The sequence below is a fragment of the Hemitrygon akajei genome, chromosome 6, assembly GCF_048418815.1.
Source record: "Hemitrygon akajei chromosome 6, sHemAka1.3, whole genome shotgun sequence".
Taxonomy (NCBI): Eukaryota; Metazoa; Chordata; class Chondrichthyes; order Myliobatiformes; family Dasyatidae; genus Hemitrygon; species Hemitrygon akajei.
Window position 1 is genome coordinate 35,542,925 of NC_133129.1, and position 14,692 is coordinate 35,557,616.

A 14,692-nucleotide genomic window follows, 5' to 3' on the forward strand; every position below is an offset into this window, starting at 1 on the left:
ATAGTCAGTTAGATTTCTTCATGACTCTCATCAATTGCACCATTCTGCCTCTTTACCAGCATTTTCTATTCACTACTAGATCTCAAGCTAGATCTCTGCCATTGAGTGGGAACAATTAGGTATGTTGCAAACCCTTCTCACCAATCAGATAATGACCCGTCTTTCTATTTTTAAAGCCAAAGTTGGATAATCTCACATTTCTCCACGTTATATTTCATTTTCCAAGCATCTTCCCGCTCGCCTGCGACTTTGCGACACCTCACAGCCCAAATATGCCAGCCTAATTTTTGTGTCAGACTTAATTATGGCCTGGCACTAGATTATGGGGAACTCAGTGATAAAATGACACTGAATGTTACTGTTTGGATTTTCTTTTATTGGACACAATCATTGATGAGCAATTTTGTGGGGTGAAGGGTTATTGGCCAATTATCAGCCCAAACGTTAATGTTGAAAATCCAAAAACTGCAGACAGTGGAAATCTGAAATGAAAACAGAAACGCTGTACAGACTCAGCAGGTCAGACAGAACTTACAGAAAGAGAGACAGAGTTAATGTTTCAGGTCAAAGCCTCTTCATCAGAACATAGTGAAAAAGAAAACAAAGTAGATTTAAGTTGGAGAGAAGATGGGGAATGGATGTTATAGGACAAAAGGAATAGCTCTGATACAGTGAGACTAGGGTTGCCATGGAGATCATCTTAATGGAGGATAGCTAGTCAATGGGTTGATGGAGGAAGTTAGAGAATCCGAATAATGAAAATGTAGGGCATGCTCAGTAAGTCAGATGGAAAGAGAAAGGCCTGAGACCATTCTGAAGTGGCTGAGCCCAGGCCGAGAGCAAAGAATGACCAGGTTTGAATAGTTTAAGCTGTGGGCCATATTGTAAAGGTCCAGGTGCTGGGGTTGGAGGTGAAGGATTTTAGATTGCTGCTCCTCGACATTTACTCTACTCTGCGCTGAACTAGGGCTGTTGCCTGCTCTTGAATTGGCTGTAGTGATGCCTGCCTTCGTGTCTGTGGACTCACTTCTGTAAACTTCAGTTCTGAATGCTATTTGCTTACTTTGTTTGTACGATTTGTCTTTTCACTCTGCACACAGGGCATCCTTTGATGGTCTTCCTTTTTTAAGGGGATCTATTGTGTTTCTTTGCTTTGTATCTGCCTGCACTGTTACAATGAAGTTTAATGTAAGTTTGATGAACAGCAGCATCAAGTTCTATGCAGCTATTTGCACTTAAGTGCAACTTTTACACTTAATAACAATTTCTAAAACCTCATAACTTACCCTATCTGTATCAGAACTAAGCAATCCATTTAAGATGTCAGCTCTGTTTTCCTCTCTCCTTCAGCACAGCCTGACCTACAGGGCACACCCTACAACTCAACATTTGCAGAGCTGGCAACCCCAGCCTTTCTTTTTTAGAGATATTCATTCCCTTTGCCTATCTTCCTCTCCGCAATATCCTCTGTAACTTAAAACCAACTTATTTGCTCTCATACCAGTTCTAATTAAGGGTTTCAACCTGAAATGTGAGCTTCAGGACATTAGATATAAGACAGAGATGAGGAGAAACTACTTTTCCCAGAGAGTAGTCGATCTGTGGAATTCTCTGTCCGGGGAAGCAGTAGAGGTTACATCATTAAATATATTTCAGACTTGGTTAAATATTTGAATAGCATTGAAATTAGAGTAATGGAGAAAGGGCAGGGAGGTGGAGCTGAGCCCATGACCTTATTGAATGGCAGAACAGGCTTGCTGATCTTCTCCTATTTCCAATGTTTTTATGTTCTTTCCACAGATGCTGCCTGACCCCCAGAGTGCTCTCAATATTTTCTGTTTTTATTTAAGCGTCAATGATCACAGGGACTAATCCAAAATGTTATCTGTTTTCCCCCCACTAATATTGCTCTCCAGATTACAGCATCTGCAATCTCTCATCTCTTCGTTATCTGAATTCTGTGTTTTTTACATTTTTGTGGAATTGAACTTTGGGATGTTCAGCGATGAGAGCACAAAGCCTGACTTTAGGAAGGCCATTGACAAAGATGGTTGAGCCAAAGCACTACAGTACTGTTGGAAAGTCTTACAGTCGAAAAATATATATATCGTTTGGGTACCTAAGATTTTTACACAGTACTATATTTTCACTGCGGAGTGGAAAGCGAGTTTGCAAATCTGGTGGTGGCAAAGGATATTGGGAACGGCGAGAGTGGAGCACCATGGGGGAAGGGTGTGGGAGGGGTGGCAGAGCAGGAGTGCCAGGGGCAGGGAGTGGCACAGGTGCGGACACACCCAGCCCTGAGACACCTGGTCATATGATTCCAAACAATTGGTTTATTGATCAATACAAAATGTCTCTCTGTTGCGACCTGCTCCCTGCCCACTCTGTTCACCTTTTCCCAACCATGATTTCACTCTCACTGCCCCTTTTCCAATCTCAATCCACAATAGGTTTATCCTCATTCACTGTGTGATGAAATTTGCCTTTTTTGCGGCAGCAGTGTAATGCAATACATAAAATGACAGCAGTACTGTGCAAAAGCCTTAGACATCCTCTCCATATGTACAGTATGTGCCTAAGATTTTTGCACAGTCTTTATTAAACAGCAAATTGATTTGTTTTTCTCAATAAATTCTACAGCAGACATCTCTAGTGGAATTTTGTGGGATACTTTTAAGGCATATATTTGTGGACAGATTATTTCATATTCTGCCGGAGTTAGGAAACGAACTAATTCTAAAATATTAACATTAGTTGATAAAATTAAGGCAATTGACAAGATCTACTCATTGACCCCTAGTAAAGAACTTTATAAAGAAAGGGTGGAACTTCAAATGGAGCATAGTTTATTATTAACCTCCTCGATTGAAAGTCAGTTAATTAAATCGAAAGCTCAATTCTATACATATGGAGATAAGTCTGGTAAACTACTAGCTAACCAATTGAAAATTGTTTCGGATAAGCGACAAATTACTAAGATTCGCAAACAAGATGGTACTTTGACGATTGATCATAAAGAGATAAATAAAGCCTTCCAAGATTTTTATAATTCTTTATATCAATCAGAATGTACTAAGAACTCTTCTATAATGAGTGAATTCTTAAGGAAATTGAATATTCCAAAAGTAACTGTTGAGGATAGTGTATTTTTGGACACACCTATTACGGAGTCTGAAATAGAAAAGGCTATTTTCTCAATGAACTCGGGTAAAGCTTCGGGTCCAGATAGTTTTTCTGCAGAATTTTTTAAATCCTTTTCTTCTATACTTTCTCCTTGGCTTTGTAAAATTTTTAAAGATGCATTAAGTATAGGTAAACTACCACAATCTTTTTATAAAGCTTCTATTTCCTTAATTCTTAAAAAAGATAAAGACCCCACTGAATGTGCATCCTATCGGCCTATATCTTTGCTGAATACGGATTTTAAGATTTTTAGTAAAATTTTGGCTATTAGATTAGAAAATATATTGCCTCGGATTATTTCTGAGGATCAGACTGGATTTATTAAAAATCGCTATTCATCTTTTAACATTAGAAAATTAATTAATATTGTTTATACCTCTTCATCTAAAATCCCAGAATGTGTCATTTCCTTAGATGCCGAAAAAGCATTTGATAGAGTCGAATGGTCATATTTATTTAATACTTTGCAACATTTTAATTTTAGTTCAAAATCTATATCATGGATTAAATTAATATATCAGAAACCTTTAGCTTCGGTCTTCACTAATAATCAAAGATCCCCTTTTTTTCAGTTATCTCGGGGCACAAGGCAAGGTTGTCCTTTAAGCCCTTTATTATTTGACATTGCTTTGGAACCCTTGGCTATAGCTATTCGTGAATCACCCAATATTTTAGGTATTACCCGTGGGGAGACGATGTATAAGGTATCATTATATGCGGATGATTTGTTATTATATATATCTGACCCTGAAAGATCTATTCCTGCTATTTCTTCTTTGCTTGCTCAATTTAGTAATTTTTCTGGATATAAATTGAATTTTAATGAGTGAACTTTTTCCATTAAATATGCATACTTCAATTTATAATCAGGTACCATATAGAATTGTTACAGACTATTTTACTTATTTAGGTATTAAAATTACTAAAAAACATAAAGATTTATTTAAAACTAATTTTTTGCCTTTAATAGATCAAATTAAGCAACTTGCTAATAGGTGGTCCCCACTATCTTTGTCTTTGGTAGGTAGAATTAATGCCATTAAGATGATGATACTACCTAAATTTCTATATCTATTTCAAGCATTACCAATTTTTATTCCTAAATCTTTTTTTGATATAGTTGATTCTAAAATATCTTCGTATTTGTGGCAGAACAAAAATCCTAGGCTAGGTAAAAAATATTTACAGAAGCCTAAGAAGGAGGGCGGTTTGGCTCTACCAAACTTAAGATTTTACTATTGGGCAGTTAATATACGGTATTTGATATTTTGGACACAAGAATCGACTACAGTTGCTGGCCCACAATGGGTAAATTTGGAATGTAAATCTGTGCAAGATTTCTCATTGATCTCAATCTTAGGATCTTCACTTCCTTTTTCGTTATTCAAAATGAATAAACAGATAACTAATCCTATAGTCAAGTATACATTACGAATCTGGTTTCAATTTCGTAAATTTTTTGGTTTGAATAAGTTTATGCTGTCAAGTCCTATAATATCTAACTACTTTTTCCGACCATCATCTATAGATCAAGCTTTTCTTTTATGGAAAACAAAAGGTATAACATGTTTTCGTGATCTGTTTTTGGATGATAACATTATGTCCTTTGAACAGTTATCTAATAAATATAATTTATCTAAAACCCATTTTTTTAGATATCTACAAGTTAGAAATTTTTTATATAATGAACTAAAGTCTTTTTCGAAAGAATGTCCATTGGACATTACAGAAAGAATTTTAGCTCTTAATCCTTGTCAAAAGGGCTTAGTAGCTATCATTTATAATATGATTATGAATGTACAACCAGATATATCAGAAAAAATTAAGAAGGAATGGCAGGAAGAATTGCATTGCCCTATATCTATTGAGCAATGGGAAAAATTTTTATTATTGGTAAACTCATCCTCTATCTGTGCTAAACATGCTCTAATACAATTTAAGGTTGTACATAGAGCTCACATGTCTAAAGATAAACTTGCTCGATTTTATTCTTATGTTAATCCAACCTGTGATAGATGTCATTCTGATATTGCTTCGTTGACCCATATGTTTTGGTCTTGTCCTTGTTTACAAAACTATTGGAAAGATATTTTTAATATTATTTCAAGAGTCTTAAATATTAATCTCCAACCACATCCTTTTACCGCAATTTTTGGTCTACCAATGATAGATAATAAGCGTTTATCCGCTTCATCCCAACGAATGATTGCATTTGTTACACTAATGGCTAGAAGATCTATTTTACTGAATTGGAAAGAAATTAACCCTCCAACTGTATTTCAGTGGTTTTCTCAAACTATTTCCTGTTTGAGTTTAGAAAAAATTAGAAGTGTGGTTTTTGACTCTTCAGTTAAATTTGAGGAAACTTGGAGACCATTTATTCAACATTTTCATATGAATTAAATGGTCTGATCCTGAACCTTATTGTTACTATCCTGAATTGTGTGGATGGAGGTTGGGAGTCATTGGCACTGCTGTACGTATTTAATATTATGCGATTGCCCATGTTGGTTAGTTTTTTTTTTAGTTTTTTTTTAGTTGTTTTTTTTTGGGGGGGGTTCTTTTTTTTTCTTAATTCCTTTACATTATACTATGAGTTTGAGAGACTCTATGTATTGATTAATACATATTTGATTGTTAATTAATCTATTATGTACTCTCAAATGTTTTGTACTAATATTTTTCTTATGTTTTTCTTAAAAAATTAATAAAAAGATTTGAAAAGAAAGATTTTTGCACAGTACTGTACCTTGAGGATTCTCACATACAATGTTTGGAGCTAAGCTATTTCACTTCCAACAACCATAACCATATCCCTTTGAGCAACCAGTGGAATACTTTCCCCTTGATTCTAATTGATATTAATTTTATAGTGCTTCCTGATACTTGCTCTTGTCAGATCTAGTTTTACAGACTGACCACTTCAAAAGTTGATCTGTTTCATGTTGAAGATGAGGAGGAACAAGATGGGGCATAGACAGCTATAATGGCCACTGTGTTTTACATTACCATTCAACTGGCTAAAGTTTGACTGGCAACTGTCAAAAAGAAAGCATAACTTTGAACCAATTCGTCTTCCGGCTAAACAAATTGTCAGAAGTAATAACTGAAGGGGTAGAGAGAAAACAAAAGATAAACACCATGAGAACCGATACAAGATGGATTTTTAATGGTTCCTGTACTAAACAGTACTGTTGCATCTTACTTTTGGTGTCAGATAGCAATAATATAATCCAATAACATAAATAGTTAAAAATTAACTCATTCTTACCCTGGCATGGATGCTTTCCACAAACTTTTTGTGGGCTTTCCACATGGGTACATTCAGCTGTGGCTTCCGTGGTAAAATATCAATGTAATCTGAAACTTTCTCACTTGAAAGATTGTACTGAATGTCGGTGATATACCGCTTGAACCAATGGCAGTGGTTCTCTGGAATTCCTTTGGTCTGCAGACCCTGTTTAACCTCCTGTTCTATAACTGAGGTTCAATTATATAAAAGGAAAACAACAGAAGCTTAATTATATATTTTTATTATAAAACACATTGACTATTTGTGGATTAAGTAACTAATAAGAATGGTAATGGCTAAAAATTACGTCATAGTTTACATAAATCCTTGAGGAGATTTGATGGATGGTGGTTAGCCCATATGAGAATAGGGGAGATCAAATCTGAGAGAGAAAGAAGACAAAGACTCATAGAGTTTCTGAGTTGGTTGAATATTTAAATACTATCAAGAATGTCTGGGCAGTCAATGAATGGCTTTGCTAATTTGATTTAGAGGAGTCATAGTATTGTGAGTGGGATGTGGCATATCAAAGAATTTGAAGCATGGAGATGTATAGCTTGCATTTATTGAGGAAACAAGAAATAGAAACTTCACTGGAACACAAACTTTTTTTAGCATTTGACAGAATTGGCGCAGAGATGATTTATCCTCGCTGAGATAATTTTATTGAATTGCAGGTGCAAGGAGCCAATAGCTTATTCCTGATTATATTTCATTTTCACTAATTCATTCCAATCAGGGGGCATAGTCCTAATAAAGAATCAGAGGTGATAATATCAAAAAAAGGACCAGATGTTCAAGGCAAAGCAACATGAAAACATGCAACAAAAAAATAAGTAAAATGCAACGACAGCAAAGGAGGATGAGAGGTGAATTGATAGAGGTAATTAAGACAGTAAGAGGCATTGTTAGATTGGACTGTCAGTGCTTTTTTCCCAGGGCGAAAATGGCTAATATGAGAAGGCATCATTTTAAGGTGATTGGAGAAAAATATATGGGGGATGACTGAAGTAGGTACTTTATTTTTTACACAGAGTGTGGTAAGTGCATCAAATGCACTGTAAGAGCTGCTGGTAGAGTCAGACATATTAGGGACTTTTAAGAAATAGAAAATTGGATGAAAAAAATGGAGGGCTACGTGGGAAGGAAGGTGGTGATTGATCACAGAGTAGCTTAAAATGCAACCTGCATTGTGAGATGAAGGGCCTGTACAATGTCATACTATTCTATGATCTAAATCACTACCTTTTTGATGAAAAATGTTTTTTTTCCTTGGTTGTCTATGCACAAGGGGGCTATGGAGACAGTCAGTGAGTACAGATTTTTGTATATTCAGGAAACCACGGGGGATATGGGATTTCACAAACACAAGAGATTCTGCAGATGCTGGAAATCCCACACACAAAATGCTGGAGGAACCCAGCAGGTCAGGCAGCATCTATTGAAATAAATAAACATTAGACGTTTTGGGCCGAGGCCCTTCATCAGGACTGGAAAGGACAGGGGAAGAATCCAGAATTAAAAAAAGGTGGAGGAAGGGGAATGAGGGCAAACTGGAAGATGACAGGTGAAGCCAGGTGGGTGGGGAAAATGGGATGAAGAGAGAAGCTGAGAGGTGATAAGTAGAAAAGGCAAAGGGCTAGAGAAGAGGCATCTGATAGGAGAGGACAGTGGACCATGGGAGAAAGGGAAGGAATGGGGGCATTGGGGGAAGTGATAGGCAGGTGAGGAGAAGAGGTAAGAGGTCAGAGTGGGAAATAGAAGAAGAGGAAAGGGGTATGAGAAAAATAATTCACCAGGATGAGAAATTGATGGTCAGGCTATCACGTTGAAGATTATCTAGATTGTTCCTCCACCCTAACAGTGGCCTCATTGTGGCAGAAGAGGACATGTTGGAACAAGAATAGAATAGGAATTAAAATGGTTGGCCACTGGGAAACTCTGCTTTTTGCAGATGGAGAGGAGGAGCTTAAAAAAGCGACCCCCAATCTAAGTCAAGTCTCACCAGTGTAGCGGAGGCCACATCAGGAGCACCAGATACAGTAGGAAACCCCAATAGATTCACAGGTGAAGTATGCCTTACCTGGAAGGACTATTAGGGGCCCTGAGTGGAGGTGACAGAGGAGATAAACGGACAGGTACAGCACTTCTTCTTCAACTTGAACTGATAAGTACCAGGAGGGAGAGTAGTAGAAAGTAACAAATGGATGAAAGAATTATGGAGGGAGCAATCCCTGAGGAAAGCAGAGAGTTGGGGTGGAGGTGTGGGGAGGTAAAGATGTGTTTGAAGGTAGGATCCCATTAAAGATGGTGAAAGTTGTGGAGAATGATGTTTTGGATGTGGAGGCTCATGGGGTGGTATATGGGGACATGAGGAACTCTATCCCTGTTAAGGGGGAAGGACAATGTGGTATGTGCAAATGCTGGGTAATTGGAGGAGATGTGGGTGAAGGCAGCATCAATGACAGAGGAAGGGAAACCCTGTTCTTTAAAGAAGGAGGACATTTCTGATGTCCTGGAAAGGAAAGCCTCATCCTGGGAATTGATGTGACAGAGACAAAGGAATGGAGAAAAAGGAATTGCATTTTCACAAGATATACATTGGAAAGAGGTGTGGTCACGATAGACATGGGAATCACTAGGTTTATAAAAGATATTGGTAGATAGTTTGTCTCCAAAAATGAAAAAAGAGATTAAGAAAGGGGAGAGAGCTATCAGCAATGAGCCAAGTCCAAGGTATGGGTTTGTACAGGAAAATGGTGCTGAGGTAAAAGCTACTTGCATTGAATTGCAGGTGCAAGGGGTCAATGGCTTATTCCTGTTTGTATTTTTTTCACTAATTCCAAAATTGTTGCCAAACCTTCAGTCATACTTGTCTTTCTAACAAATATTTAACGATGAGATATGAAACAATGTATTGTAAAATTGATTAGCAGTTTGGAAAAGCTGCATTGTTCGTCTAATGTGACATTTTTAGGATTATTCTTATTGTTATTTCAGATTTAAATCCATTACTGCTGACTCTTCCACTATTACCTGTTTCAAGGAGATTTGAGGCTGCTTTTTTGCCAAGGGCCACAGGTGCATATTCCTGAAGAATGCTCCATAGCTTCCGGGAAGAATTTGACCAGTTATTCCTTGCTTGTAGTCTACGGGAGGGATCCTTGCTGTAAAAGTCTTTGAAGTGTGCACTGCAAACCAAAGCAAAACTCATATTAGGCCATAAGGTATAGGGGCAGAATTAGGCCATTTGACCCATCGAGTCTGCTCCATCATTTCATCATCGCTGATCCATCTTTCCTCTCAGCCCCAGTCTCCTGCCATCCCCCTCCCCCCGTGTCCCTTCATGTCCTGACCAATATTAGCATTTATCATCATTTGTATTTAGCATGAAAATGTTTACTTCTGAACTTATGTAAGAACCAATCAAGAAAAATGTAATTTTTATGACATAATACAGGGGAGCAATACTCACAAAATGCTGGAGATAATGTTGCAGCTATATAGGACCCTGGTCAGACCCCACTTGAAGTACTTGTGCTCAGTTCTGGTCGCCTCACTACAGGAAGGATGTGGAAACCATAGAAAGGGTGCAGAAGAGATTTACAAGGATGTTGCCTGGATTGGGGTGCATGCATTATGAGAATAGGTTGAGTGAACTCGGCCTTTTCTCCTTGGAGCAATGGAGGATGAGAGGTGACCTGATAGAGGTGTATAAGCGGATGAGAGGCATTGATCATGTGGATAGTCAGAGGCTTTGTCCCAGGGCTGAAATGGTTGCCACTAGAGGACACACGTTTAAGGTGCTGGGGAGTAGGTACAGAGGAGATGTCAGGGGTAAGTTTTTTACTCAGAAAGTGGTGAGTGAGTGGAATGGGCTGCCGGCAACGGTGGTGGAGGCAGATACGATAGGGTCTTTTAAGAGACTTTTGCATAGGTACATGGAGCTTAGAAAAATAGAGGGCTATAGGCAAGCCTAGTAATTTCTGAGGTAGGGACATGTTCGGCACAACTTTGTGGGCCGAAGGGCCTTTATTGAGCTGTAGGTTTTCTAACTCTAGCAATTCAGGCAGCATTTTAAGGAGAGGAGAATTTATTCTTCTCTACAGATGCTGCCTGACCTGCTGAGTTCCTCCAGCATTTAATGTGTATTGCTCCTGAGTCATTGAGTGTTTGTTTTCATTCTCAAAATTATGAAAACCTGTGAGTCCCCTTATGGTCTCTAATGACTCAAAATTTATGTTTCCATATTCCAGTGATATGGTATAGTGGGTTGCATGGACTCCTATTATGCATCATTCCATTCTATGCAGGATCCAAGATGCTGGGGGCTGTCAAGAGTTAAATTAGGCTAATGCCACGTATTGCTTTTGTAAATTCTTGATGGTTAATCTTTGTTTTACAAAATTCTTTAAAATATTTATCTATAGTCAATAATTTGCTCAGGTGGTTTTCAAGTGATTATCTGGATTGGATGAATGCAGAGCTGAAGCTCTATCTACATGCAATATTAGACAGGTAACAACTTTCATGAAATAAGCTGGGAGAGATGGTTGCCGATTTCTCTTTAATGATTTAAAACTGAACATACTTATGGTACATGAGTTAGGCTGATTTACACAACAATTACTCATTAATTATGGTCTAGACGTTGTGTGTTGTAAATGAGGATACACAAAAGCTCGGCTTCACAAAGAAGTCTATGCTTTATAAATTCTCTCAATGCCAGGAAGCTCTTGGAACTAGGCCAGTTTGTGAGTCATGGGTCTGATCTTTCAACTTATTCCTGCAATTGCTCCTCGGTTTTAAACTAACCTGATTGGCTGAAGTCTGTAAACACTGGGGATGCAATTTTCATCCAACTCGTACCACTGTTGAAGCAGCCCAATAGCTTTTCCAAGGTCCAATGCAGAGTATGGTGTTTTCATGGCTGGGTCACTTGTGTCATTAGTCTGATGGTAATGTGCAGATAGGGTTACACTTCCATCATCATCACAGCTTCCTGACAGCTCCTCATTAAATAGATTAGAGCTCTTGATTAGGTCCAGTTCCGTACAATGAGATTCCCTGTCCAATCCAGGCTCTTCGGTCAGAGTACGGGGTTCAGGATTGTGAGTTATGTGCGTCTGTTTTGTTGTCTCCATTCTTTCCTTTTCAATGCAGTTAAAAATAGCTTCAAAGTCATCTTTAATTATGGTATCAGGAAGGTAAGCTGAGTCATGCTTTTGTCCTATTAAGAGCTGCATGAGCAAAAGAAAAGGCTTTATTGTACATCAGCTTCACAAGGAATCCTGTTCAAAATGAGAGGTGAATCTAATCACCATGGTAAATTACAATTTATGGGACACGTTAGGATTTTGTAGTTGAACTTACAACAGTTTTGTCCAACACGTCATCCAGACCTGTCTCAGACACACACAAAAACACAATGCAGCAGAAGTCACTTCGTGCAATATTTAAAAAAAAAGGTAATTTGTGAGTCACAAACAAGAGAAAATCCACAGATGCTGGAAATCCGAGCAACATGCACAAAATGCTAGAGGAATTCAGCAGGCCAGGCAGTATCTACAGAAAAAAGCACAGTCCACATTTAGGACCGAAACATTGACTGTGCTTTTTCCATAGATAGCGCCTGACCTGCTGAGTTCCTCCAGCATTTTGTGTGGATTTGTGAGTGAAAGTGCATGGAAATTAGAGCCGAAAACAAACCAGCTTGGGAGTAGAAAGTCAGGATTACACAGATCAGCCATGATCTTACTGAAGTACTGACTAGGCTCAAGGAGTCAAGTTGACTATTCTTGCTTCTAATTGAACTACCAGTTGCAAATCATTTCATCTCCCCTCCCTGTTCCCACTCCAAACTGTCTGTCTTCAGCCTCCCACTGCAACATGAGGCCAGGCACAAACCCAGGGGTACAGCATCTCATATTCTCTATGGGTGGACTACAAACCGATGGCATGAGCATTGAATTCTCCATTTTCAGATAACCTGCACCCCCTCTGACCCTTTCTCCTTATGATCCACTCAGATGGTCTCTCAGCCCTTCTTGTAAACATCAAACATCCCCACTCCCACCCCATTCCTCTGTATGTGGTTTCTTTCTATCAGCACACTGAAGCCCCTCGGTCCTTGTTCATCCATCCCCTTCACTCTCTCCACTGTTCCCACCTGCTCAGCATTATCTTGTTCTACTCACCTTCCTTCAGATTCCATCATCTACAGCCCCTGGTTATCTCCATCTCCCAGCCTTCTGCACCACTTCCTTCCCCACCTTACTCCATTTGCCCATTACTCTCTTCTCATTTGGCTCCACTCAGTGCTTCCCAGCTCTCGCCTTAACCCTCCTTGCCCTCTCTTTATAATGGTTATCTCCCCTCCAAACACTCAGCCCTAACGTAGGATCTCAACCTGAAACATTAAAAAGCTGACAGGACAGTCAGGGTTAAGGTTAGGACCTCAATTATGGTCGCTGTTCACAGACTGCTCCCCCTTTGTGGGATTCCCTCCAAACTTGCTGCCTGTCTCACTGAGTTCCTCCAGAAGTTTCATTTTTGCTCCAGATCCCAACATCTGCAGTCTCCTATGTCTCACATGTCTATTTTATGTTACAGCAGTGGGGAGAGGGAGAGAGGGAGACAGGGAGAGAGGGAGGGGGAGAGGGAGGGAGGGAGAGGGAGAGGGAGAGAGAGAGAGAGGGGGAAGGTGAGGGAAAGGGAGAGGGCGAGGGAGAGAGAGAGGGAGAGATCTTTGCCTTTTACACTAAAGGGCACTTGCAGACATGAGGAAGTACACATTGATTTCAATATTGTCCAGTATGTTATTAAACTCTTGCGTATGACATGCAATCACTTGCACAAATCCTCATTTATCTTTCTTGTGACTATTAATCAGGCTTTTGTTCTGCACTATGATAAACTATTTTTCAGTGTGGTTGTGTATGCTTACAGTCCTAATGCACACAATAGTTCTGTGGAGTAAATTGCCAGTGTGACACCTCTTCCTCCACAATGTCTATTAAAAAAATGTGGGCTGAAGCATACTCGATCCAACCCATGTGGTTTCCTCTCATGTGTTGTGGCCTTATTGCCTTGGCTGTCCTGTGAAGAGGAGCAGTCTGTGAGAAGCGACCGTAACTGAGGGCCTGACCTTATCCCTAATTGTCCTGTTAGCTTATTGACATCTCATTGCTGTCAAAAGTCTTTGAATTGCTCTTACACGTCATTGACAATTAGATATATTTATAAACAGTTAAAAAAAGATGTTAACAATTTAAAATACATGAAGAAAAAATTTACTGAAAATTAAGCAAAACTGTTAAAAATCCAATGAAAATGAAGTCACGTTATGTATGCCAGGCTACCCAGTCCTAATGTTTAGACTTTGTCATCTTTCCTCCAGTTCATTCTTAACTCAGCATTGAAATCTATAGGACACATGTCAGTAGAGTCCTCAAATGCTCACTGCACTTAGCTGTTGGTCTTAGATCAGTTTGTTACAACTCACTATTTTCATTAAGTGACAATGGGGAACACGAGGTCATCCACCAGATAGATAATACTGCATTGTAAACAAAAGAGATTCAGCAGATGCTGGAAGCCCAGAGTAACACAACACAAAATGCTGGTGGAACTCAGGAAAACAGGCAGCGTCTATGGAACAGAATAACGAGTCAACGTTTTGGCCAAGATCCTTCATCAGGACTCCATTATATGCACAATGTTACATTGTTCATGCAATGGTTCTGGAAGTTACTGAATTGAAAAAAAATAACTCAATAAGAAAGTAACAACATGTTAAGCTTTGGACATGCCAGTCAGATATTGCACAAATCAGATCCATGTACACTGATGAAAGCATAAATCATGAAAACTCTGACAGAATATTATACACTGAGTGACAAGTTGCACACAGAATACTTACAATGAAGTTGACACCTTCTGATTTTTGGCATTCTTTAAGCACTTCAAGATGTAGACGGGCCATTGTATGGTTGTCACTAATTCCATCCTTCAGTCCCCACCTGAGGTCAACCATCACGATGTCATAACCTCTTTCTTTACAGTATGTGTATAGTTGAGGATAAGCACCCTTCATTAGTGCATTTCTTTCATGCTCTGTATCTGGAATTTCAAATCCAAGTCTTTTTAAAATTCTGTTCCACTTCATAAAAACTCACAAAAATCAAGGAGTTCTATATTGATACATAGAACATT

The 14,692-nt window shown here is 38.8% G+C and overlaps 1 protein-coding gene across 1 annotated transcript in view; it reads right to left on the reverse strand.

Annotated features, from left to right (window-relative positions):
• The window catches only part of LOC140728947 (uncharacterized), a 143,177-nt gene that overhangs the window by 94,989 nt on the left and 33,496 nt on the right, over positions 1-14,692 (reverse strand). Inside the window, exons 9-12 of the mRNA XM_073048077.1 lie at positions 14,400-14,599; positions 11,294-11,718; positions 9,515-9,669; positions 6,458-6,666 (exon numbers count right to left, since the gene is read on the reverse strand). Of these exons, the coding sequence (XP_072904178.1) occupies positions 6,458-6,666; positions 9,515-9,669; positions 11,294-11,718; positions 14,400-14,599 (989 nt within the window). The remainder of the gene's footprint in view (positions 1-6,457; positions 6,667-9,514; positions 9,670-11,293; positions 11,719-14,399; positions 14,600-14,692) is intronic.